The sequence below is a fragment of the Pagrus pagrus genome, assembly GCF_965226575.1.
Source record: "Pagrus pagrus genome assembly, chromosome: 8".
NCBI classification, from domain to species: domain Eukaryota; kingdom Metazoa; phylum Chordata; class Actinopteri; order Spariformes; family Sparidae; genus Pagrus; species Pagrus pagrus.
In genome coordinates, this window is record NC_140192.1 from 19,423,358 (window position 1) to 19,450,884 (window position 27,527).

At 43.6% G+C, this 27,527-nt stretch overlaps 1 protein-coding gene across 14 annotated transcripts in view; it reads left to right on the top strand.

The window, feature by feature from the left end:
• Window positions 1-27,527, top strand: part of fbrsl1 (fibrosin-like 1) — a 369,210-nt gene that overhangs the window by 239,595 nt on the left and 102,088 nt on the right. For 11 of the 14 annotated variants that reach the window (XM_084359201.1, XM_084359200.1, XM_084359206.1 and 8 more), the window contains one exon: window positions 24,284-24,313. The exons of the other annotated variants lie outside the window; for them this stretch is intronic. In XM_084359201.1, coding sequence (XP_084215327.1) covers window positions 24,284-24,313 — 30 coding nt within the window. The remainder of the gene's footprint in view (window positions 1-24,283; window positions 24,314-27,527) is intronic. 14 annotated transcript variants of the gene reach the window in all.

Sequence of the window (27,527 nt, forward strand, 5' to 3'; positions counted from 1 at the left end):
GATTGTGTTTTGAGATTGTGCCGTGTGCTGGTTTAATTCACAGACGTGACTTGCTGAACTAGTCCTGGGATGTGTCATTGTGTGTTGCAGGAGCAATCTCTCTCCCGTGGATGGGGTTCAGTTTAATTTAAGAGTCTGCAACAGCTCATCGATAGTTTGTCCCACAGCACAAAGAGATGAAATTGGCAATGACAGCATATAGGAGCGATTATAGGTGATATCTTTATAAACATACCTCACGCAGGAAGAGATGAAGATGGATTTGAACCGGAACACACTCTGGGGAAATACGTCTGTGTTGTGTACAGGCGGCATGTTGAGTGAATTTCAAAGTGCCTGATGACCTCCAAGTTAATCCTTACCAAGGGTGTCCTGGTAGCTCAGGAGACTAATGGACACAGTGTGGATTTGTGACTCAACACCACATAATTGAATCCACCTAATAACCTTTGTCATGTGTCACTGCTTCTCTTTCGGCTATTTTTCTTGTGTGTGTCTGTCTCATGTAGCTGTCTAATAAAGCAGAAACACATTATGAGGACGTCTGTTTATGGCCTCTTAGCCCCGCACGTACGGACGGCTGGATGTAGGCTTCCACATGGATTTATCTCTTTATCTTCTGATCAAACAACAGCGGCTTTATTAACCATGACAATCACAGACTCTAGCATGCACGTATGATGGGTCATGAATAACCATATTACCATACATTTACATTTCTGTGTCCAGCATATGGCTTTAAATGCTTGTCAAACATAATATAATTACCACTTTTTTAGCTGTTTGCATATCTTGTGAGAATTCCCGAGAGAGCTCTGCAGACAGAGCCGTCACCAGGTTTCCCGCAGCTCCTGACACAATTGTAATTGTATGGCTTTATGAAGCTGTAGCTCACGTCATTATTGGTGTAAGCTACTATCACAGAATTTGAGGGTAATGTAAATGCATTGGATGTGCTGCAAATGTGACCATAACAGAGCATTTATCTGTAATTAATCTCACTTTTAGTGTGTTTCAGAGAAATGTGTCATGATCTTATTTTCAGTTGGACATTCACTGGATTGATGGATTGATTTTATTATGTCAAGAACCATCACACTTTAGATCAACTAAATTATCGGCTTAATTAAAAACGAAAAACCATCAGAGTACTGAGGTTGCAGTTAAGAGACTTAAAAAAAAGCCCATTTTACTCACTGGTGTTTTTCCTATTCCCTCCATGTTGTGTCTGTTTCAGGCCAGCTCGGAGACTTACAGGTCACATTGCCCTCCCTCTGACTCCATCCGTGCATTCACACACCGCCAGACACCCCTATGCACACATATAGACATTCTCAGACAAATACAGCAGCCCCATTTCACAGCGCCCAGACAGATGGAAACCATTATTTGATTCTTAACTCGAAAGGAAATCATTTCATATCTAAAAAGCAAATTACCAGTCGTCCAAATATTTAGGGAATGAGATGAATTGAGACCTCCTCCTCTACGTTGGCTTCCCGCACGGAAACTCTAATTTGGGATTTAAACAAAGCTGGAAAAGGAAAATAAATGTGCGGCGGTGGGGAGACGGCCCTGTTGTTGACCTCGGTGACACAACAGGCGAGACAGCACGGGGCAATTGTGGAAGTGTGTTCTTTGATTTTAGAGCAGGGCTTGCTCTCTGCACAGGATGCCATGTGTCAAACAAGGACCGGGGGCCTCAAAGGGGAGGAAGTGTCTCCTTTATGGCACTTTGCAGTGCAACTGCCAACGCAGTATTTGCCAGATGGCCAGTGATGGATAGGGAAGCAATTCAATACACGTCATTTCTTGTTCCTTGTCCAAGGCTGAACAGTCATCATATTTACCTTCTGTAGCTGTGAGATAAAACACTATAAAATCTATAATATGGACATTAAAAAATATCAACATACATTCAGTGAATTAATCAGATAAGGTGGTTAACATGCTCAAAGACAGCCGTGCTGGTGGCATGGCTGAGCTGCATGACTGTATAGTTGTGACATCACAACCTTAGGGAAGTCTCGACAGCTCATTTGAAGGCACAGCTTCTGAACATTGCCTGTGTGCATTTCTCTGTGGATTGAGCATTTTGATGCTTTCACAGTATGTATATGACACCTAGACCTACTTTATAATCACACAAGCCATGGAAATCAGTATGGGATCATTAAAAAATAATGTGCTTTGCAAGTAGATCTTAACATAAAGTGTTAGCCTCGAGTAGTATCTGCAGAGCTGTAGCTGTGGGACCAGTATACAGTAGTACATGTTACAGTATATTCCCCTCTTTCTATTTTGCAACAGAGGAACATTTATTTGGCAGCTAGTTGTTCCTTCCCCCCTCCCTCTCCTTCATCTCCCACCTTTTGACCCAACCCATCTTTGATTATCCCCAAGAAAAATGGCTTCTTTGACTCCCGGGGAGCGCAGGAACAAAAAATGTCCTTGAGCTATTTGTCTTGCTGCTTTTGTCTTACAACACATCTGCACCAAGTCCCGTCAGCCTTCATCCCCTCCTTCCCTTTATTCCATATCTCCTCCCACTGCAATACATCAAAACAGCTGGGTGTCTGTTTGTGGTCCATTCATAATTGTGTCTGGGTAATTAAGAGCTTTCTGTAAAATGATCGCTTTGTCAGGCTTCTCAGATGTTACCTAACAAGGCAGCCTACAAAGGTGTTAGTGTAGCGCATTCATCATTGTCATCTGGGGCTAATTACCAGCCTATAAATCACTAGTCTGACCTGGATCAGACATGACTGAAAGGAACTAGGCTCTGTTAAGGTGGATCAGAACCTCATCGTTCCTGCACAGTTTCCCTCTTTTAATGTATTTTTGTTTCAATCTTTGAGCAATAAAAATGTGTCATTAACTAATTTGATCATACTCAGAGTTTTGTTAAATGATTAGCAAATAGCTAATAATCTAATTTACTGTATGCATTTCAGGCTCTCTCCTTTTTCATTTTATTATACTGCAAACTCATTTGAAGAAGCTGAATGAGATAACATTCACTGCAGCAGACGGGGCTTAAAGTGTCCTCGCCCTGACTTTTACAATGATAGGAAGGTTAGGTTAGCACTGTGTTAGATTTATGCCGCCTTTCAAGCATCCTTCATTTCCACTTACTTACCAGATCAAGCAATCCCCGGCCAGTCTATAAAATCCCACAGCTTACTTTTCTTTAATTAAATGCCACTCGTAATGCTCCCGGTGCACCCCGTATATCTGCGGCCATAGCTGATGCTTTAAAAAGCAAAGAGCCACCTTTAATGCGGTGCACCGTCTGCAGCTCAGCTGCACCAAGGGGACAGAGCAACCAGGCATCCATCTTAACAAGGTCACACCGTTTGATTTTTAATATAACGGTCAGTGCTCGGGCCCTGCGTCGCCCTTTGAAATATTAGCGCTCATTAATGATGTGGAAGCCGCCCCGCCCCTCCCCTCCTTGCAGAAACCCATCAGCAATCATTCTGTACATGAGGGTGTGCAGAGTCAGATCTGTGCTTAGACCTGCTCCCACTCACTGCCAGGGGCTGGCCAGAAGCCTGCTTTATAGGCCAGCTTTATGGCATTCATTATGCACACTTAACAGCCACAGTAATTCTCTCAGATGGGTTGGGGAAGTGAGGCGATTAGCTGTTGGGTCTAAACGTGGGTTGCATGAGACTTTGACCTTTTGTTTTGGACATGAAAGATGATGTCTCTGCCTCATGCAGAGAGATTTCCTATCCGCAGTCTGGTCTGTACTTTATTATGTTGTTTATTATGTTATGTTGCTTCATTCGTTCATGTCTGCTTTGAAAAATTACGTCTCATCACAGCGGAGCAGGCCGAGAAAGCGTCTTATTGAAGATGAAGTAATGAATTGGATCCAGAAAGATTGCGTTGTCCTTGTGCGTATACATTTTTGAACTTTGACCATTTTCCTAGAGGCTTTTAAAAAGTGTTATTGCATTCCTCTGTTCTGTTAAGAATCTATTCCAGTGGGCTTCAAGCACAAAAGCTGAGTTAAAGTGATTGGAAGTTGTTTTCACTTCAGATTGTTGCATCTCAGAGATGTAAAAATGAGGCATAGAGGGTCAGGGTCGAAAACATTTCACACTCCTACGCAAACAGCTTATTAGAGGCGAGCTTTTGTAGAGGGGTTTAACTTGTCTGTGCTTCTTGTTTTCCGCTTCCCACTCATTTAATGTTGTGCAGCAGAAAAACGGGGGAAAGACATTAACAGCAGCACTCTATTATAATCTACCACACATTGCCTTTGTTGTCCTAATTCAGAGCTTCAAATCATGTCTTCAGAGGAAGCACTGAATCATGACCAACAACGCTGATCAGTCTGCCACATGACGTGTTTTTCTTACTCGATCTCTGCAGGTTTACTGCTCCACTGCTGGGCTGAATCTTCCATGTGAGGCGCAGCTTACGCAAGCAGTACACCCATAACAAATTACACCAGCACCTCCTCTCAACATGACTTATCCTCCTGTGTAGATGGAGATGCGAGACATTCCATAAGTTATTGTGCCGTGTGCCCTTGGAGCTGGCGGCGTGTTTACACAACCCCTATTCCTCTATGCCTCCTCCCTGGCTCTGTTCCTAAGAGAGTTTTCCAGGTCAAAATCGGACCAGGCCATGCGAACACGTTTCTCTGAGCCTCCCTGTTTGGATGCACAGAGTAACGGCCGCTGTCATGGGAAATTTGGGTTGTAAATCTACAGACGGTCACCTCATAAAGTGCGCTTGACCTCTAGGATGAGGAGGCTGAATGGGCCACGCACCATTAAGTTCACAGACGCCATCAGGATTAGATTTCAATGCTTAAACTGTATGTAGTCAGAACCGGTGGCACTTTGAAAAGTCACCAAATCACTGACCTGCACCACCGAGCAAAGCGATGTGAGTTTAATAGTTAAGCTCAGCTTTTATTGACATTGTTTTAGAGTCATGAAGAGAAAAGATTCAACTGTGCTAGCCCACAGCTGAGATATACAGAGCAAATTATAAGTGAGTATGAGCAATGGGGGTGTCAAGTAGAGGTGAATAACTAGCCAACAAGTTTTTATGGACGATCATCAAACACTGTTGATCTCGTGTAAAAATTGACTATTCGCTTTGTGACCAGATGGAGTGTGGTCAGTGTGGTAAAGTGTTAAAGACATACACAACTCTCCATAGAGACTTCTGTGTCGGTTGCAATATGTTTGCACTAAAACCAGAATGTGATTTACTTTTTGTTAAATCATGACTGATGCAAAATAAAAGACAAAAACGATTTGTTTATTTGTAAGCTTTCTCTAACACGCACTAAAGTTGTGTTTTCTCTGAAATTGTGGTGGTTCAAGCTTGACGAGTAGGGTTAATGCAGGCCTGAGTCTGCCTTGGCGGTTCTTTTTAAGAGTCCCACTTCAGAGCTCTTTTGTAGCTCCAGATGTTTCATGTAGCTATTTATTTAGCTTGTGAACAGGCCAACAAAAAGCAGCAGGCATAATGATGGAGAGGCAGAACCATGGTGACATTGTCGCAGGGCCTCACAAAAGATAGCTGCATGCTTAGTGTGATTTAGGGCTGGGGTGGGAGCGGGGGACTTGATCGCCTTTGAGAGGGAGGTTGCCAAATTGAAATGCAAATCTTAACATTTTGGAATTCATTAGGGCTGACACGGCCCCTTGGAACAACAACAAAAACCAAACGTGCATTGTTGAAGGGGAGTTGGGGGAGTTCTCTTTTTCTTTTTTTGCAAATTCCTTCTCTGAAAGGGAATGAGAAGGAATGAGTCCGACCTTCTGACTTTGGTATTTTACTGCAGTGATGCGCTCCTCTAATTTCCCTGTAAATGTTGACGTGAACACGGCTATCATCCACAGGCTTGCTAGCTGCAAAGTTCCCATATGGAGCAGGTGGATTATCCCCCCGCTGCACTGATGCTGCAGCATATGAGAGCATCTGCCAAGTAGTCAATTCGCACACTAACCCCTCTAGGTATGAGAAACAGACGTTTGAATTATGATGACAGTATGATCTGTCATAATTATCGAATATAAATGTTGTCTGTTGCAAGCATTTGCCTCTGTGTTTGACTCCTAACTACAACTCAAGAGTTGCAGTAAAAACTAGAAGAAACTTAATTAAAAAGTTAAGGAGTTGAGGAATCGTATTTCTTTTGAGATGAATGCTGTTATAAAAAGCTTTTATACTTTCTCATGCTTTGACAGTTTCTATCACTCAGTTATTCTGACATTCTCACAAACAAGCCTGTGCACAAACCCCCCCCCACCCCAACACACACACACACATCTTTCACTGATGCATGGCAAGTCCTGATCTGTATCTCCCGCACACACTTCCCCAGAGAATTGATTAAAATCAGAGAGAGACAGGCCTTGAACATAGCTGCTTTTGTCTGAACAAACAAAAGGCTGCCGGTAATTGGATTCACATTGAGAGAGGTATTTAAAACAGTCTGATAACTAACACAAGCTGCCGACTTTTGTGGGGCATTTTGTGACCCAGTCGCCTTTATTGGTCTAGCCTTGCTCCAGCAGAGCACAGTTATGTCAAGCAGCTCCCTTTTAACCTCAGGGGACATTATTATGAGAAGTCTGTCAGTCAGAGGAGGTTCAGAGGTCTTTCACCTCCTTTTCCGCTATGGGCTCCTCCTTTTGGGGCACTTAAACGCACCATTAACTCACTCCAGTTTGACATCTACAAGTATTGGTTTTGCAGTACATTTAGGATAAAAGTTCACTTTCTGTTAGATGTTTGGTTAAATGCAACTTCAAGATAAGAAAAAGGCCCTGCAGGAAGCTGACGTGACCTATGGGAGTGTAATCCAAGCAGGCCAAATACCACAAGTTACAGATAATTAAACCAGTGAAGGGCTGATTAGAAGCAGCGAGACAAGAAATCAATGAAACATGGCCAGACGAAGTGTGTCTGATTGTTTACATACCTGGGAGTGGGTGGTAGAGAGCGAAAGAGAGAGAAATGACTGCCATTTTATGTCTGGGTTTGAGGTGAACACGATAGAGATCAACCCCCAAATGGCTGCAGTCAGAGGGCTTGGGGCTCAGGGGGAAGCCACTGCCTCACAATTCATCGCTCACCCAGACATAGACACTCCATTACGCTGGCTCTGAACCTGGATTGAATCCCATCCCAACCATGATTGTCTTTCCACCTCCAACTCCATCCTGTTGACATTGGCCTCCCTGGGCTGAGGAGGCAGCTCTAGCTGATGGGTCGTGCTGAGTCACAGCCCGGCCTGCTGGGTCCTGGAGGATTAGACAGAGTGAGCCAAAAGTGAGCAAAGGAGTAGATGATTGCACCAAACCCTGAGAGATCTCCGGCTGCTCTAAGTGTATTTGCACAGTTGTCCCAGCATAGTGATAAAAATAGCGAAGGCTCATAATCAGTCCAGGTATGTTGAGTAATGTTTTGCTTATATAAGTGTCTTATCTGGGTTTGGCTACACATAATAACCTTGTGTGTTTACATTGTCATGTCGGGGTGTGTGTTCTAGCACTGTTTACCCTTTGTGTTGGTCGTTTAAGTGCATAAGGCGTTCACCCTTGTCTCAGATGCACCTTGTACTTTTTCCTGATGGTCTCAGTTTCACCCGAGTTGATAACCAGCATATGAACCTCTTTACTGAAGTAATGTTTTTGATTGCAGGGTGACAACGAAGCCACCTAATTATTGTAGCATCTATGTTTGGTCTGTTAGCAACCAGGATGGAGAGGACACTAGAGGAATTTTTAGACAGTCGCAGTTAATGAAAGAACTGGTCTAAGGTTGAAGGTCAGGTTAGAGTTGTTCACTAGCACTGATGTAGAACTATGCTCCAGATGGCTTTTCTAGGGAACCTGAACATTTCAGTAATTTGCGCATTTACACACTTTGTTATGGGAAAATGTTGAAAATATAAACGGATGAAAGGCAATGTTCTCAGTGACTTGGGAGGCGGATTAAAATCATTGGCAGGTGGACTTAACTAACAAAAGAACAGGATTTATTTCAACTGACAGGGAATGACTTTCATTAGCGAAAATGTGAACCATGCAGGACTTCTTCTTCACCAGTCAACTAGATTGCTGCTCCGCAGACATGTGTTGCTGCCAGTGCTGGATAAAAGTCATGTCAAGTCAGTTTTATTTATCTAGCCCAAAATCACAATCACATTGCCTCAGCGGGTTCTACAATCTGTACAGTGAATGGCACCGTCTTTCCTTAAGCCCTTGATTTGAGTAAGGACAAACTACCTCAAAAAAAGCCTTGTGGCAGGGAGGAAAATGGAAGAAAAACTCAGGAAGAGCCACAGAAGAGAGATCTATTTTCCCTGGACAGAAAGCCTTGCAGTAGAAGTCGCGTGCAAAGAACAGACCAACAGAATCACAGAGTGCACAGATTACAATGACAAAATATCTGATACAAGTTGGTTATAAAAAAGTGAAGAATGTGGATCCAGGAGGACGAGTGAGCAGGTTGATGCGTCGCCAAGTGGTGCCGAGCCACACAACCTCCTCTCCACCATGGTGACCTGGAAGCGGACAGGCCACACAAGATATAAACAATAAATAGAATATCTGAATGTTACAGATTGAATAAAAATATTAAGAAAAAGCTGTAAAACAAGACTCCTCTACTCAATAGTATTGCTGCAATGTAGCATCTCTCACAAGCACCGCGGTTCAGATTTTCAGTGACTAGTTGAAACAACCAATCATATAATTGATTTTTTTGTACTCTAATCTTGACAGCTCAGACTTTAACTCTGAAAGCTGAATTGTGTGAGAGTCTTGACCATCTGCCTCCATGGCCAAATAATCACTTTTAAATGATAAAAATGTCTATTTCACTTGTGTGATGCTTTATCGCAAAAAATACCAAAAGTTTCAAATGATATCTTTCTTTGGTTGGAAAAATACACTGTATACACTGGATCAACTGCTGCTTTAGATACACCGTGCATCTGAATTGAAACTGAATTCAACCAGAGTATCTGATAAAGATTCCTTGAGTAAATCCAAATGTGTATCTCATTTTGATAAAACACGTGTAATGAGAGCAGGCGTACAATCTAGCGCTTCTTTACTGCACAGTCAGTCAATAGGTTTGTCTGTACTCTCCACACCCTATACTAGACAGAAACACAACATGATAAATATGTATGCCTCTGATTATTCTATGTGCATTATTAATTGCACCAAAATATCCCTCCAAGAGCATCTCATTAGGGTGGGAAATTAGTCAAAGCAAATAACGTTCATAGTTGATAAAGCATTTTTAAACATCACCCACGTTTCCTCTCTCGTTCTCTGAAGTTCATAAACTGCACTGTGAATGCGTTCATTAGAATTAGTATTTCCTCAAACCGAGTTGACTGGAGAAATTGTGTGTGATTAAATATTAGCTTGAATATAATTAGCATTTATTAGCAAACTCTGCTATGGCAGATAATGAAAATCTTAATGAAATGCTTTGTTGAATTTTGTGTCGGGGGGGGTTGATTTTCTTTTCTTTCTTTTTTTTTTTCTTCTTTTTTTTCCACAGATTTGCGGTCGGCATGCCTGAGTCCAAAACACAATATATGTACATTTTTTTGTATTGAGTTATTATTTAGACAGCTGCTGTAATTGTAACATCCCACTATTAGGCCCCTTCATTGAGACAGTGTTTGAGTCTGTCTGCTCCATACAACAGTGGGTTTAATAGGCTCCTCAGTCTGCTAGAGCTATTACCAAATCCAACACAGACCATTAGGCCGCATGGGCTTAATTGCACATTAATTGGATAATTAGTCCTGCACTTTGTTTTTCTCCCATTTTCTCACATCTTCTCGCTCATTTTGGCAAGCGGTCGGTCATTCGCTAGATTTCCCTTTTGTCATTATGCTTTTCAGCACAGCGAGGAAATACAGAAGGTGGAGCGTTCATCCCATGGCTGGAGATTTGCTGCGGGGAGGGGTCGCTCCATGTGGGTGGGAAGCCAAGGCTGGGAGGATTGATGGAGCCCTAGGTTGTCCTCCTCCTGTGCTGTCATGTTGACCCACAATACATGCTGTGTTTGTGTCTCCGCCAGCACAGAAACCAGGAAGAGGCATGCATAGTTAAATAGGCAACAACTCTCTCGTGCGCAAGGTGCATTATTTATGAACTTTTTAAAGAGATTTTATTCATCCCTTCCTCGTATTTCTCCCCGCCATTATGTCTGTGCTTTAGGCGTGTGCCTCAGCACTCTCAGATTGCTACCATTAAACCCGGGGAGCCATCTGATGGAGTTATCAAAGTAAATGTTTGGCACATTTGATAGCGTTTGAAATATCCTCCTGTAATAAAGCTCTCCGGGGAGAGAGAGGGACAGGCTTTTCATGCAAATAGCCAGTTTTCTGATATCACACCGTGTCGAAATATCCACATTTATCTCGGTGCTGTCAACAAACACGCAGAGCACCTCCTGATACGGAGGCTGATGTTTGGCAAGATGGGAGACGGAGGAAAAGTGTTCGCCGTATGACATCAGGCCAGGCAGCACTTAATGAAATCATTATCTTAAATTTACAAGCAATGAATCTACCAAGCTGCAGTTTGAGTTCAGTGCGGTTTTATTGTGCATATGGTATACATATGGAAGCCAGACAATTAGATGAAGATGTGGATAAAGAAACACTAAATCTTATATTAGCTTTGGAATGTAAAGGGTAAGAATGCGTCGTATATTTTCATACGCTGTATAAATGCAGACCTTGGGGAACAGGGAGGAAATCAGTGCAAAGGGAAATGTTGTGATAGACTGCGAACCGCTCGGCTTTAATGAGCAAAGCATTGTCGTCCTCTGCCAGACCCTGATAGGTCTCCCACTGATTAGACAAGTTAAAGCTGGGTCCTTTATTATTCCCAGGAGAAGCTGCGCTTGCTTTTGTCTCTGTGATAATAATAGCCATAAAGTATGATCATTCCAAAGTGTTAAAATGCTCCGTATAAACATCGGCCTGTTTTCGTTTTGTTTATTATTCATCTCGTCCAATTACCATTCTAAAGGGGGAGTGTTTCTTGCCAGGCGCTGAGGGAATAGGAGATTAAAAGGCAATGAGGAAACATCTGTGTCTCTGCTTTGCCACAAATCTGCATCTCATTCTTACCACTGGCATCCAAATAGACAGCGCCTACAATGCAGGGAAAAAAGTGAAACACCATGGCGCATAGGGCTAGCGAATAGAGGGAAGGGTTACCATAGAAACACATACCTCACATGGGTTTATGGGCTGCATCCTATCACATGCTATCAATTACCATAAATCTTCTGGCAGCGAGGGCGGTGGTTAAGGTGCGCCTTAGCAGTGAATGACAATGTGTTGATCTCCACATATCTGGAGAGATGCATCCAGGCTCTTTCAATCAAGAGGAAAATGGCTTCAGATTTAGCTTGTGACAATAGAAAGATGGAGAGTGCCTCTAATGCGCTTCCTTTCATGAGCCTGTGTGCAAACAGATATTGAAAATCAGAAAGAGGATGCTGGCTGCCTTTCCCGTATATTCATGTCATTGTGGAGATGAATGATTGCGAAATCAAACTTTAGTGGAAAGCATAATGTGCCGCAGCGCTATACATTTATGCCTGATAATCTTTGACTGGGTGTCATCATGCTTATTCCATTCACTCGTCGTACAGCTGTCTGCACATAAAAAGCCAGCAGTGAGAATTGTGTCAGAGCACAGCGGTGCATCAGTGCAATTTCCACAAATGGCATCTTTTCCCAAGCCCACATCCTCTCGACCTCTGGCGCCGAGCGACGACGCTGAGAGCATTATCAGATGTGTTTGAGCAGCTCCCATCAGCTCGACCCCGGTGGGCGGTGCAGATATCGAGTGACCTTTTCCGCATGGCTCCCTGATATTAACGCAATCTCCCCGCCTTATTACCATGGGAACATTTCACAGAGTATTAGACTTAATAAATGACTTTTTTCCCTGGCTTCCATCTCTCTTCTCCCTCCTTCGCCATCTTTCTCCCCGATTCTCTCCTGCCCTGCTCCCCTCGTCTTCCCTGCTCCTGAGCCGATAACCCGACCTCCCCAGGGGCCCGGCCTCCATAATCGCGTCAGTTCACGGCCCTCTTATTCCAGCAGAATTGCTTAATTGGTATGTGTTCTACATAACTGTTGGAGTATTAGACTCACAAATGAAGGTTAGAACCTCAGTGCTTGTAATCGACTGAAAGAAATTGATTTGTGCTCAGCTGCCCTTCTGGGACGAGACTTTATGGTTCTCTGAAGAAATGAAGCTTTTATAATTGTGTGTTCTCTCCCCCTCCACACCCTCTCCCTCTCCTCTCCTGTCCTCTCTCTCTTTTTCTCATTTCCTCCCTGCTACTGCTTTGTTGACATTCATCAAAAGGCAAGACACTGGCAATTTATAGGTGATGTGTCTGGTCTTCCGTGTTAGAGTACACTACGTAAATTCACTGGCTGTACAGAAGTAGTAGAGCGCTGAGCAGTGAATACTTATGTGCCTTTTTTCGCCAACAGGGAAATCTAATCATGGCTCTGGTACTCTGTCAATGGAAATCTGATTGCATTATGTGTGATCATGTAGAAGGCGTGAAGCGCCGTCGTATTAACCAAACCTGACCAACAAGCATGAATTGTCTTATGATTGATCTTCTTGGATCGTTTAAGGCTTTAAGGCTTTGCATCAATACCTGAGTGTGTGTGATTAACAAGGGTCTTGTCACGGCAATGTGGCGGAGCATCTTAAGTGGTCAGCAGGGGGAAATGCTTGGATCTGTCTTAGTTTTAAGAGAGACATCAAATCACATGCAGGCATTTCTTTGTCTTTGTTTCATCATGCAACAACTAGTGTTTTTTTATTTTATTATATTCCATTATATTCTATTTCAAAAGCTTGTGTTACAGCTCTACAGCTGTATATAATAGAGCTGCTGAAATTAATCGATGGTTGTCAACTAGGCGATTAAATTACTCACCAACTATTTTTGAAAATCGTTAAAATAGGATTCTCAGATTCCAGCATCTTAAATGTGATTATTTTCTGGTTTCCTAAATCTGACATTAGACTAAACTGAATATTGTTGGGTTGTGGACAACATAAGACATTTGAGGACATCGTCTTGGTATTTGATCGACATTTTACACCAATTTCCTTACATTATAAAGACCAAACAACTAATCAACTGATCAAGAAAATAACCAACAGAATAATCAACAATGAAAATAGTCGTTTGTTGCTGCCCTGTATGTTACCATCACTTTGATGCTTGAGAGGGGCAGGAAGTGCGCTGAATTAAGGGGTTAGGAAATAACACAGACTTAACAAAATCATTGCGAGGATGAAATCAGCCGGACTTAATTCAGTTTACCCTGCAGGACTGCCTCGCTGGCGCCGTCTGACTAGTGTCTTATGCATGACAACTCCCTCCGACTTAGGTGACCGTCGATTATTCATGCCTACTTTCCAGGTGGGCAGACTCAGATGTGCTCAGAGCAGAGGTTTGCTTGACGCAAAATCACATTTCACGCTTGTGCTAATGTCAGCCGGCGAGTGAAGAGGAGTGAGAACTGGCAGGTGGTGTTTACAAATGAGAACACCCCAAACCGCAAGCCACCCTGACACCAGATGCTGATTTGATTATGGGGTGGCGTGTAAGAGAGTGTATGAATGTATGGAGCAGGTGAGCTGGTACGTTCAAAGTCGATTAAGTGAAACAGAGATGAGTGTCACCTGTATTTATTTATAATTTGTCCAACTGGAGGTGTCATCTTTGAGACTGACGAGGTTTTTCGCAACATGGGAGTGTTTTCAGGGGGGAATGAGGTGTGTTTTCTCACTGTGGAGTTCTAATTGCAAGATGAGACCATGTTTGTTTCTGATACTTCCTGGGGCATATTCCACCATGTGAAGTAGCTCTTTTCTTTTTTCTTTGTTTTCAGCATGTTAGCTCTTCTTAGTGTTCAGAGCAGCAGATCTTTGAAATGATTTATTTATCACTTTTAAAGAACTTTAAAGAAACTGCTGTTGCTTTTGTCAAGAAGAGGTTGATTATATGTGAAGCACCTCATGGAGCTGGCTAACTAAACTCATTAGGAAACTGTTTACTGAGGTAATAAAGCAAGTGAGGGTCATTTTCTCATAAGCTTACATTCAGACACAGTTCATTTTGAAACCAGTGGAGTCGCCCACTGCAGGCCATTAGAAAGAAATGCTGGTTTAAAGCACTTTGGCAGTTGCTTTACTTTTCAGACCCAGAGGCTCGGTCTGTATTTTACACAGTTACTGGTTGAGACAGAACTGAATTCCACAGAATTGTCATAAGCAATTAAAGGCCTCGTGATAAATGCCTTTAAAATGCATGTCAAATGAGATGTCACTTACACTATGATGATAGATTTCTAAGCATGGTAATCATATAAACTCAAATGTCAGAGGTCAAACGTTACTTTTTTCTCTACAGGTGAATTTCTTAGCTAATCTATGATGTGTGATGTGACGGTGTGCCTTTGCTCTTATAGCACTGTATGCAGTAGGTTTCCAAAGATAGATAGTTGGGTGTATATCTGAATGACCTCTGTCATAGCCAGGTATTCTCTATACATGAACATCCCTTCTTCTTCAGTTCTTGGTGATTGCCAGCAGATGCAAATTGTGCTCTGACAGCGTGTAGCCGCAGTACCACTCAAACCCAACCTTCTAATCAACTCTGTGTGATTTAACAGTGCATCCTGAGCATTAGTATTCCAGAGCCGGATCCCTCTTGGATCCAGGCTAGGATTATCCAAGCTCTTAACATCTTAGCTAAGCTGGTTAACACCTGTTTTTATTGACATCTGAACACCATCCGAGGCTCCCTGTCTTCCGTGGTTTGAAAAGATCTTCTTTCGCTCTCTCAAGTGAGCTAGTCACTCCTCTTCATCTAGGCCACAGCCCACATAAATGACTGTTTTTCCCACAAGTATTGGTAGCAGGTCAGCAGCTTCGCTGTGCAGTTTGGGAGTAGATTTACATTCCCATAAACATTCTTAATGTGGCGCTATTTGTAATATGGCAACATTAGATGCGGATATAAATCACTGTTTTAAAAGCCAGTGACCTCAGAGTGATGTAGTTACATATCGTTATGTGTTTTGTCACTCCAAGTCTAGACATGAGCTACAGTTTCAAGAATCACATTTTCACTCACATGTTTCAGAGGAATTTTCTGGGGGAAAAAAGAAAACAGGCTCTCTGTATTTGTTGAATATTTCCATTGGGGCCCATGTTTGCCCCAGTGTAACTGATGTAATATTCTATAAAAACCATTTAGGCTGTTGATACAGCCTGGGGGATTCTTGTTAGCAGTGTATGTGTAGACTCAGAGAAATCCTCAGAAGTCTGTGTGTGTGTGTCTGTTTCTAAAAGTCTTGGCAGGGTCAGTGGGTGGAACTTTGAAGAATGTCCCAGGATTTGTCTAAATCATGAGGTATGGATCCTCTTAAGCGTCGCTGGCATTAGAGCTGAGCTCTATCAATGATTCCATTAACCTAAATTCCAAACCAGGCTTCACAACACGACCATATTAACCCCTGGGATTTCACCAAGCTCTTGATCCCTCGCTGTTTAGATAGACGGGAATGAATGGTCACTCACATTTGTCTGGCTACCAGCTATGTTTCCTGCCCCAGACAGGGAATTATCTGTAATATGACCCCATGTTTATCTTTGGCCTTCATGTGGCCACATGTTTTCTGGTAATTTTTCCTACCCTATAACTGTGACAGAAGCTGATTAGGCATAGGCAGTGGCGATGTGAGATGATGAGGTATTTAGAGTGGACAAGGACAGCATCCCGATCTGCTCATTTTTACCTTTCCTCGATGAACAATAATCATTCCAGGCTAACAGTGCTGGAACGAGCGGAGAAGAGAAAGAAACGAGTGTCTGCCTTCATTAGGACAAAGGGAGGGTGAGCAGGAGAGCATCTGACAAGCCAGTAACGCCTCATTGTCCCTGATCTCAAGTTTCATAAATTTCCACGGCTCTCGTTAAAGGACGTGTCGCTGCTGTCACCAGGCGCTAACTCGTTATCTCCTCAACACCGTAAAACGCTGTAATTAACATTCAACAACTGTAACCGATCCAGCATTCTTCCTCTCTAGCCGCTAATTGCCACACTATTGTGCTTGCACATAAGTGGGCCCTTTTGTGTGTGTACTTGTGGGTACACATATCTCTGGTTCATTTTGATTGTAAACAGAGGTGAAAAAGAAGTTCATCTGAGCTCAGAGGCCAAAAGTGTTTTTCCTTGCTTGAGTCGTTGAGTTCATGCCTCAGTCAAAGACCCATCTAAATTGTGTTTTTTTGCATTTTATTCATCCATCCAAAAGCTGATAGATGAAAGTTTTGTCGGCGGATGCTTTTAGTACACTCCTCGTGGGTAACGCAACCTGTAGTTTTACCGTTGAAGAGCGTATTGGAGGCCCATTTGTCGAAATCACAATTACTGTAATTACAAATTTCAAGGCAATGCCTGCCTGTGGTTGTGAGGAAACAGAGTGTACTATTATTTAAGGCGCTGCACCATTCTCCTTTCAGCCATGCATAAGCGCCCGTCTCAAATCATATCCTCCATTGCATCAAACACAACCATCAGTTGGGAATGTATGGCTGTCACACTGCTATCCACTTACGGCGACACAAAGAGAGCCGCCGTGGGGGCATCAGATTTTCTTTCATAGTTTCCTGTACAATCAGCGGTGTCAAGTCCGTTTTAGTGGGGAATGTTTTTGTTTTCCCCATAGCTGCTCCTGCCTGACCTTACCGGAACAGCAGCCATCACAGCAAGGCCTTATGAATAATTAGCCTGGGTCAACTGATACTCTCCGGCTCAACACACCGCTGTCATCCACTCCGCCAGCACCAGCCAAAAGCCAATGAACTGTGTGCAATTCTGCTCAATTGAATCAGTTGAAGTCGATGCGGCTTCTGTTATTCGTAGGTAAACGGCTAGATGTAAGTTGATACGGGGGCTACCTTCGAGGCCAAGTGCAGAACAGGAGAAGGGCCGTCAAATTAGCAGTGCCACAGGGACCACGTTTGGAGACTTCCACGGTGGTCTGTCACAGATATGCCGTCACCTGGTGCTTTATCTGTATGCTGCCGGCCCGGCATTTCATTCTCTAGGGATTAGAGCGAATGCCAGGGTAGGGTTTCCGAGAGCCAAGACGGACCCAGGAGGACAAACAAAACCAAATGGTTGCATAGTGTTTCTTGTCCTGGTTTCATGTTCAGGGTCAGAGGAGATGTGGTGCAGGTGTCTGGGGATTCAGGTGTTTATCTATGGGTTGGCTAAGAGCTTTATTGTATGTTATTCCTTGTTACTTTTTTGGCTTTTTAGGCTAAAGGAGTGATTATATTTAATGGAAAGTGTTTTAGCAAGATGTAATGTGAGTCTTAGAAGCAGCATCATTGCTCCTTGGCAAACTGTTCAAAGTGTTTGGATCTGGCGATCTGCTGACTACAAAGACCATAGCAAATGTTTTTCCACAATAACTGTCATTTATTGACCCCTCAAGCATCTGCATTCACGATGTTTCTCCATCAAATTTGTCCACTGTGTACGTGCCACTGGCAGAAGCTTGTAAACGTGTGTGTTTACTTCACACAACGAAGCTTCAGTTTGTTTTGGGTTGTGGCTTATCCACCTTATATAGATAACTGGCTCTTTTAGCAACACACAGCACCCTTTGTGGGTTTTAATGTTTGCACGATAAGCTCGTAGGTTGTGGTTTTTCTCACCTTTTCACAACGGCTCACCACCAACAAAACTGCTGTAGCTGCAGAGTCTGAACTCTCACTGCCTCTCGTCCTTCCTGTTAGAGTTCTGTGGAAATTAACACTGTCTTAAAAATATAAATTATTCACCAGAGACCTGACATTGAGAATGAAAAAGCTTTTAAACATGGCTAACACATAAATAAGAAACATGTTTAGTTGTTTGCCTCGCAGTGAACAGCTCCATGACTCTATTCATTAAAACCAGGCCTCAAACTCAGGCCACAGAAGAGCCCATCCTTTTTTTCTTTTTTTTTTTAAAGGTTGTTTTCAGTGTAATATCCTTAGGCTCAGTATAGTATCAATGTCAGCTGATGTGTGATGAGGACTCAAAGACATGCCTTTAACTAAAGTGCTAAATTGTGTGCTTAATTCATTTTTATGCTCATCTTGTTCTCATTCGACTGCAACATCAACAAGCCTATGTGCAGTCTCCACAATTTCCCGATTAGACATAGATCTGGAAGAAAATTATATCTGACTTTGATGAGTTTTGTAGATAGGAAAGATGCTGGCAAGTTAGCAAAAAGGTCTTTTTATGAGCACCATGAACAAAGGAGAATTTATTCTCTTGAGGGTTTTGAAGCGGAGATGATGGGAAGCATAAATAAGGGAAAGTGTCATCATATGGCTTTTTTTGAAATGAGATTGTTAAAGATAGATCTAATTTTAATTTGGGCTAATGCGAGGAACACTATCAGCCATTGACCAAGGGTGTCTTATGACTGACTTGACGTGCTCCGCTCGACGGTCTTGTGCTTTTACTCTGCAGTTTCAGTTCAGAGAGCAGACCAAGTGCACAAACAGGGTAATTTTAAAAGCTCCTGAACTAGCTGTTTGGTTCATGAACTTGTGCGCCCTTCCTCCTTCCTTCCCTTCAGCTCCTGGAAGCGCAACTATATTAGTATCTCCCAGAGAGTGTTAAGAAAAGTCTGCTGCTTCTGTTTACAGGCTATTCAATCACTCTAAGTACTAGTGGCAGACTGATTTTCTTGGAAACACATTTGCCACGTTCCCCCCTGGCTCTTTACATGCAATGTATTTATCATATGAAAATTTAGAACTATCTGACTCGCCTATTTTACTAGCCTTGTCCTAGAGCCGGGGCTGGTAAAACATTGTAAAATATGCACTGCTGTCAAAATTGAACATAAAAATATCCCCGAACACCGTGAGATTTACACTGTGTCATAGGGAAGTGGTTACTTTTATAACACCGTCACACTGGAGATAACAACTCACGTCTCACAAGTAGTGGTAAAAATGGGTCATTTGATTTCATTTGTTTTGTTTTTAGTTCTCGGTGACACACACAGAAAACTACCACCACAGCACAACAATCCAGATGGAATAAGTGGCGGCAGTGTCAATTTGTTTTAAGCCTACTTAGCATATGTAGCTGCTGGAAATACTGCAGTGTGCCACCTCATATCACACATTTTGTGTGTACGTAGAATGTCTTCGTGTGCGTGTGTGCCTGTGTGTATGCGCCAGTGACCTCAAACCTGGCGACAGCCCCTGCTAACAGCTGGTTTTCTGCCAGTTTTTTCTGCAAGGCTATGAGAAAATTAGCTGAGCTGTGTGGAGGCTTGTAGCTCCCTAATATAACATTAAGCAGGGTGACCGGGCTCACATGAGATTGATGACTGTTGTCTACATGACCGCACTTCACCACTCTTTAGCATGAGGACCTCAATCTCAAGGTCATAGGTCACAGGTCACACTCTACACCGGTGTACCTGCAGTCTTTTTTTACACTACAGTGTGTTCATTTCCCAAGGCTGATCAGAGGCTAAGGTATTTTGTAACAGTGATAGCAATTAGTTAGGTAAAGGTTATTATAAGGGAATGTAGTGCAGCCTCTGAGAAGTGTACATCTACAGTGTCCGTCAGCCCAGTCACCAGAATAAAATGTTGGCAAGTTTTAACGGCTCGCAGAAACGTTCATTTCCAACCTTATTTCTGGTAATTGTGTTGGCTGTGTGTTTAATCGGGACGTTGTCAGTTTGACTCATCACTGAACCGCTCTGCTGTTTTATCATCTTTAAGGCATTTCTTTTTTCTCTTCATCCCCCTCCCTCTGACCTGTCTATTTACCCAGCATCCCCCTCTGTAACAAGGAGTGTTCGTTCATCAGCCATGTTTAAACTGCAGACAGGATTAACTTGGCTAAAGACTTAATACACATGCACAGTCACCCCACGCTCTGTGTGCCGTTTCCAGGCCGCAGATCGACAAGCTGCTCTGTTAGGCTTCTCTTGCTTGTTCTCCGTCTCTCCGGGCTCCCCGGGCCTCCTCCTCCTCCATCGTCCTCATTTCGCCTGAATTAATTGAGTTCTCATTTTTGTGAGAAAGCTCACAGGAGGGCTGTGTGAGGAGAGAGAGAAGCGTGATAGAAAGAATGCGAGAGACAGCGAGAGATCAGTGGCAGAAGCCTAGGGGGCATAGCTCTCCCAGAGGTAGGCACTCACCAGTTTCCTGGGGGACGATGAGGCCCCTCTGCTGTGACTTATATCTTTATCCTCTCAACAGTCACCCCTCAGCACTTCAGGGAAGACCCAAAGGCTGGTGGTCAGGGTCAGGCAGACGTGTTTCTTCACACACAAACCCAGGGGAGGCTGCCACCTAATTTTAGCTCTTTGTGTCTGTAAAGCCAAGAAGTGGAAACACTGGAAATATGTCAGCTAAAATAAAGAAATAAAAGTGAGACAGGAAAAATTAACATGTGTAGGGCAATGTTTACTTTGCTGCGAGCTATGAAACCAGCTCAGTATCAACCTAACTACTCAAAACAGGATGTATTTAAATGTACTACGAGGAACTTTGAAGTGGTTAAATACTGACTGTAGTCTTACTACAACCTACTTAAGCAAACAAGACCATCAGCAAGATGATTGCTGAGTATGAGTTGAGGAGTTTCACAGCCTGAGGAATGAAGCTGCTCTGTAGTCTGGTAGTGTGGCAGCAGATGCTTCTGTAGTGCCAAACGGCTGCAGAACGTAGCACTTTATCATAGCCTTGTTACTGAGCTATATCGTGATGTGGGCTAATTATTAAAAAGACATTTGTTTGTGTGGGCTTAGTTTCAACATTGTCATGTGTCATGTAACCTCAGTGCTATGCATCCTGCAAACAGCTGTGTGCATCTTTGTTTCACTCACTTCTAAAACAAATGCACGTGCTAGCCAGATCAAGATCAATAAGACGGGAGGCGGCGGTGCTCACACAGCCTTTATCCACGCGGCCACCAGAATCAACAAAAAATCAAAGTTCCTTGTAGCAGCTTAAAGTGAAAGTACATTTTGAGCAACAGAGCTCTCGTTGTGCAGGGTTGGTCGCGACATGTGATGCTCACACTAAATGCGTAAAGGTAGGAGGACCCACGAGCAGGACATGGGATTGTACTTTACCTTAGTTTAACTCGTGGCAAATACTCTGTAGAAATAGCAGGCATGATATGCACCTGCGAACTCTACCTTGGCTTGAACCCTTTCAATTATGAACCATTACAACTTCTCCCCTTGCAATATTCATGCACGGGCAGATCACTCCTTCAGATGTCTTAGGTTGCTGTAAGTTGAGATAAACACTTGCAGAGTTGTAACAGCCAATCGCCCGCCTCTATTGCTCAATGTCACTGCCTTAGCACTCAATAATTCAAAGCTTGGCTGTAATGAGCTCCCCGTAGGCCCTGTCCCCGAGGAGCCTCCCCACTGTGCCTCCACTGTAATGTAGTTATATCTCATGTCAGCTTTCAAATCAATTACATTTCTATCTGATGGCTATGTAATTGTGCCTGATTGAGTTTTTGGCATGCCAGCCAAGTGTGTGGTTCCCAAACTCGAGCCAGTCAAAACAGGAAGCTTCATCAAATGAAACTGTATTTCATCCTGATTGAGGCTGCTTGCATGATAAGCACAACTGTAATTATGATAATAATAACAATAGCAATCTGTGTTTTCTCAGCTTTGTTGTTCTCTTTTTTTTTTTCAATCTTTCTCTCCAGATGAAATTTTGCCCCAAGGACTGCGAACAACATTTGCTTTACTCAGGATGCAAAGGCTGATTTGATTGTTTGTAGCACGTGCAATTTAGTAGATTAAACGCAAAACATAATGCTTTTGCAAATCTAAGTGTCTGGTGTCTCAGTTTGTTTTAGTGCAGCAGACCGTTTTTCTGCAGGACTGCGCTTTGTGACGAGAGCCGTAGTGATCTTTCCATGTTTTGTTTATATTTTGTCAGACGTCAGACATACAGTGTATTGCTGCCAGTGGAAGTCAGACTGTACTTTGGCATAATGCCTAGAAAAAAACAAGCTAACCTCTTACCTCCAGCAACCAGCTGACAGCTAAGGTCAGAGCACTATTGTTGTATATGTCAGATCTTTCAGAGCAGAATTGTATTTACATTTGATTGATGGGGAGATGGATGGACAGACTGACGGATGGGTGGATGAATGGATGAATGTACTCATGGATGTTTGGATGAGTGGATGTCCGGACGGATGGATGGAAGGATGAATAGATAGACGAATGCACACATGAATGGAGGGACGAATGGAAATACGGACGGATAGACGGATCAACAGAACGCATGCCTGGATGGACAGAGGGAATACTCTAATGGAGTGGTATTGAGATAGATGAGGGGGAGGATGCTGTGGTTAGGTGCATCAGCAACTAAATAGAGATGAATTGTGGCCGCTGTCAGCAGCACTAAGTATAACAGACATAGTAAAGCAGCCTGGCTCATCCATAATCAGCAGACACAGATTGTCTTCATGCCAGAAGAGAACTTCTCTGGAAATAAAGCACTGAGAGCATCTACCAATCTGTCTTTCTATCCTCACTTCATCATCCCTTTTCTTTTTATATCCCCTTACTCTTGGTGTTCTTGCCCTTTAAATCTCCTCACTTGTATTATTCCCTCCTCATTTCTCTTCTTAAGGTCTTGCATCTCTCTGTCTGTCTGTCTCTCTCTCTTCCTCCGACACTGTCTTTTGTGTTAACAGCCTTCCATTTTTTTTTTTTTTTTTTTTTTGCAGTGTGAGAGCCACTGGGTGCACATCTACAATCTTGCCTTTCATTTCATGGCTTCTGGAAATGGATGTTTTACTGCCTTCATTAAGGCATGCAGCAGTCAGCTCCGTGTTTTCCCTCTGAAGTTTAGCTCCATGAACCTCGCCATTAGAGGACATTATGGCCCCAGATTTCAGGGCACAGTGGAACACTGTATAATTTGATTAGTGTTATTAATCAAGTGGAATACCGCTCCTTTCGCCCCCATCTCCCAGCCTCCCCTCCTCCTCCTTTTTGCCATTTCACTCCTGCTTTCAAACCCTTCAGACGTTCCCTTCCCTCTTCCTCCTCCCCTTAGCCGTGCACCTCTCTATCGTCTGCACGACAACACACACACACACACACACACACAGTGAAAATGACAAAAGGCCTTACGCCTTCCCTTTTAAAAACAATGATTTACCACTTGTTTTTTTTCCCCCTTCACAACCCCCACCTCTCTCCAACTTGTGCCCCCCCTCCTCTCTCTCTCTCAGCTCAGGACATAAATCAATTGAGATGAAAGTTCCATAATTGTGCTTGCTGGGAGGGATTTGAGCAAAATTGCGCTATGAATTTTTTAAAGGGAATTTTTACTAGCTGTTCAGCGAGACTTGGGAGGCGAAGGAAGGTGAGGCCATGAGGATTTATGGGCCTGGATTCTTCATTACTGAAGTAATTTTCCTGCAAATGATAGTGCAGCACCCCGGAGGGGGGAGCGCTGCCCGCCTCGGAGAGTACAAACCTGCTTAATCTCTCGTGGAGAGAGAGCAGCTCAGAGCGCTAATATCATCTGTAAGCGACTGAGGCTCCATTTGTTCACATCTAAACGCAGCTAGTGTATTTGTGATTCATAGTAATTGATTGCTCAGATTCGTTCCAAGAGTAGTTGTACAAGTTGATTTCATTACGAAGGACAGTTTTGTTATAACTGGAAGGGATTATGCTCCAGGGTCGTCTTTAGGTTACACCCTTTCCACAAAATGTGCACATTTTGTCAGACATTTGAAGTTTTCATTATAATTTGTCTAATTGCAAAGGTTGATAAGTCCACCGGCTGTACATGTGCACTGCAGTAGCTGAGGGATTAATTGGACGAGACATAACACTGTATAGTCTGTTATGAAATAAAGATGGAGGAATTTAAGAGGAGACAAGGTCAGTTTAAATGGTACCTAACACTTTCTCATTTTTCTCTTTCTGTGGTTGACACCCTGTCATTTATCTGTAGTGTGTGTGTCCATTCTCATCATGATTTAGATCTGCTTTGCCAAGCTGCCATATTGTTTCTTCAGCAAGGGTCTCCACCTTTCTCTCTGCCTCTGGTCTTTCCTCCCCACTCATTTTAACCTTCCTCAGTCCAATATGGCTGACGTTCTGTCTCCATCTCTTTAGGTGCAGCCAGCAGCAGTGGCCCTCCTCAAGGTTAGTGCGTCCATGATGCCAGGTCTCATTCTTTATCCTGCCTGCCGTCCACTCAATTTTACAGCTCAGTAGCTTGAGAAGCAGAGGGGGTAAATCGGCTGCAAGAAGGAGAAAGAGAGAGAGGGGAGGAGGAAGGGAGAAACAAAATTATTGTGCACCCTGTCGCCAATTGAAGTGGATCTCATTCCAGGCACACTAACAACTCAAGACAATTAGTCACTTCTCACTAGGCCAGACCTGAGACTCACTTGAGGGCCAAAAAGAGGCGGGGAGTAGAGGACCCACTAGCATGGCTAAGCACTGCAGTCACAGGAGAGAGTGGAGAGAGGGGGAATCTCGGGGATGAAATGGCTCCGAGTTCTGCTGGAACGGCTCCTTCGGGCCTTTTGTGCAGTGCTGAGATAGAAATAGGAGTATGGAACATGGGATTAATGCACTGATAAGTCATAAAGTTCTGTACAAAACACTGCAGCTTAAAAATACCTCTGATGATTAATGATTATTCTCTTTATGGGCATGTCAGAGTGTAATGCTAAGATCTCATTTTCATAAATATGAAATGTCTATATTCATCTTGATAAATGATAAATCTGCTAGAAAATGGGTAATGCATATAGTTTTTTTAATTTTTTTTTTATAACATTCGTCAACATCATGACAGTTTAGTCAATAGTGCGGTACATTCCACCTTATAGGCGGTCTCAGGCAGTTTGCAGCCAAAGATGAGCCCTGAAGCTCCAGCCACCACATGCTCCTGCACAGAAAGTGAAGCATGACTAAGGTGGGTGGTGCGTGGAAGATCAGGGAGTGGAAAGAGAGAAAAGTTTGTCCTGGGCCCTCTGCAGAGACGCAGCGTGACCAATTGAGGTGAAGGGGATGAATGAGGCCATTCACTGGGCCTAATGAAAGAGTTCCTGCTGGGCCCTGAATGAGGGTGGGCCCATCTGCACCACATAGGCGTGCACAAACCAGTGACCTCGAAAATTACCCAGGAAGCACTTTGGGACAGTCACCCCAGCAACAGGCTGGGGTGCGCATAGTAACCAGGCGCTTCAATCAGTGCCTGGCAGCTTCTTTAACAGAGCAAAGTTTTCTCTGTATTGAAAGAACTCTGTGTGAAATCAACTTCGAGGGACACCCTCCAGTTTTTTTCTAAGGGGGGGAAGCTTCCAATGAATGTCCCATGTGAAAACGTCCAGGAGCTCTCACCATCTTTGAGAGGTGTGGGATGCTGCCTTCAGGACTTTTCCTGTCAAGACACAAAGACTTGTTTGTCTTAGCTAAATATGTACATGTGCTGCCTGAGCGTATATGCAGCGCTGTAACTAGGTTAATTAGGTTCAGAGGATGTATAGTGTAGTGTATTAGGAGGCTGTAAAATAGATCCAATTACAAAGATTCCAGATAAGGAGAGATTCCTTCGACACCCCTGGGGACTGGACATTAAGTTTACAAGCATCTTCAAGGATCTGGTTCATTGGATTTCATCTGTGTTATTTGGTTTAATATATTCAGTCTTGATGAGCCAGAGGCATGCAGGTCATTGAAGTTCCTTTCCTGTCTCCGTTCCCTCACGGAACTTTTGACAGCGTGAAATGACAATCCGCCCCTGCACGCATCTCCCACGTCAAAAAGTAATGAGATTGTGCTGCTGGAAATATCACTACAAAGCATCAGGCCTGCACTCGGGTCTGACTGCACCTTCAAACAGCGCTGCCTGCCAGCTCGCCTGCCTCGCCTGCCTGCTGAAAAAGAAAACGAACAAAAACAATCAGAATCAGAGACAGAGAAACGGCAAGGGAAGCTCCCCACGCTGAGACAAACGAACACGCCGGGGCCTTTCATCCTGAGAGTGATTAGCCATCCGAAACGTTTTAAAACCCCGCTTTGAGTGTGTTCCTCAAACGAAAGAGTTCCATTGAGGAGTGATGGTGAGATGTTTCTTGCTGGGAAGCGCCAGTGATCTAGTCTCTAATTGTGGCGTCGCTGACAAGGCTGGTGTGGCTGGGAGCTTTTTAAGCGGGGCTTTTTGCTACGCTCTTGTTCCCTTCCTGTCAGATCCACCACCAAAGGCGCCAGGGAACAAAAAGGCCCCTCAGATTCTGTTCTTACATCCATCTGCCTATTGCTTTGTGCATAAATACAGGCTTAATTTAACACACTAATAGGCCCTGATGCTGGCCTAATGTGACCAACACTACAAGAGGTGCTGTAGATGCCGTGTTTGGTTGCAGCTATGTGATATTATCTAACAAAATGTTCACACTGTACAATTGCCGCCTTCATTGCTTTCATGTTCTTTCTTATTTCATTGATCGAAGTCGCTCAGCTTCAGAGAACATGCAAAGATTCTGACACATTGGCAATAGCGTTACCCTTCTTCTGCAGTATAGTGGGAACAAAGTCGTGTTCAAGGTCTTTGAGTGGCATTCACTAGAGATGGTAGGAGCTTTGTGAATTTGGCAAGGAAAACTTTTCGTTTCCTGTTCAGAAGCCAGGTTGTCGAAGGTTTGAGGAATCGAAGAGAGACAGTTTGAAGAATCAAAGTGTCAGCGACAGGCGGGGGAGGGGGGGGAGAAAAGGGGAAGGAGTTGGGGAGGTAGAGAGGAGAGGAAAGGAGTGAAACCCTAGCTCATAAAAATCAGTATTATAACAACATTAATTGATGCTGCTGAGTGCCATATGTGACGCCATATGGAAAAGCTGCCCCAGAGGCCTGCTATAATAGACAGCCTGCAGCGGCGCACACAACTTGGCACATTTACAAACAAGGGACGTCCCATTAATATCAGCCACGCAGACCGAGCAGGAGACAGTGGGAGAGGGAGTGAGAGGGTGTCAGAGGGAGGGAGGGAGGGAGGGGGCGAGAAAATAAAGAGACTGAACTGAGTTACTGCATGTTTTGTTTGGTTGCCATCTTTAGTCCTAATTTCTTTTTTTTACTACTATCCTCTCGCCTTGTACTATTATTTCAACCAAATGAAGAGGTTTGCTGTATGTGCATATCCATATGCGTTTACAACCTCTGCTCCTCTCCTCCCATGGTTCCTTAATTACAGTAATAAATGGCCCCTCCCTTCTGGGGTTGATCAGACCGCCCTCTGTCCGCCCAACTGTCACTCCCTCCACAGATGCCCAGTGGTCCTTTCATCGCACACACACGTCAGCAGGTGAGGTGATTCATGGCACCTTGACAAAGGCGGCGCGAACGAGC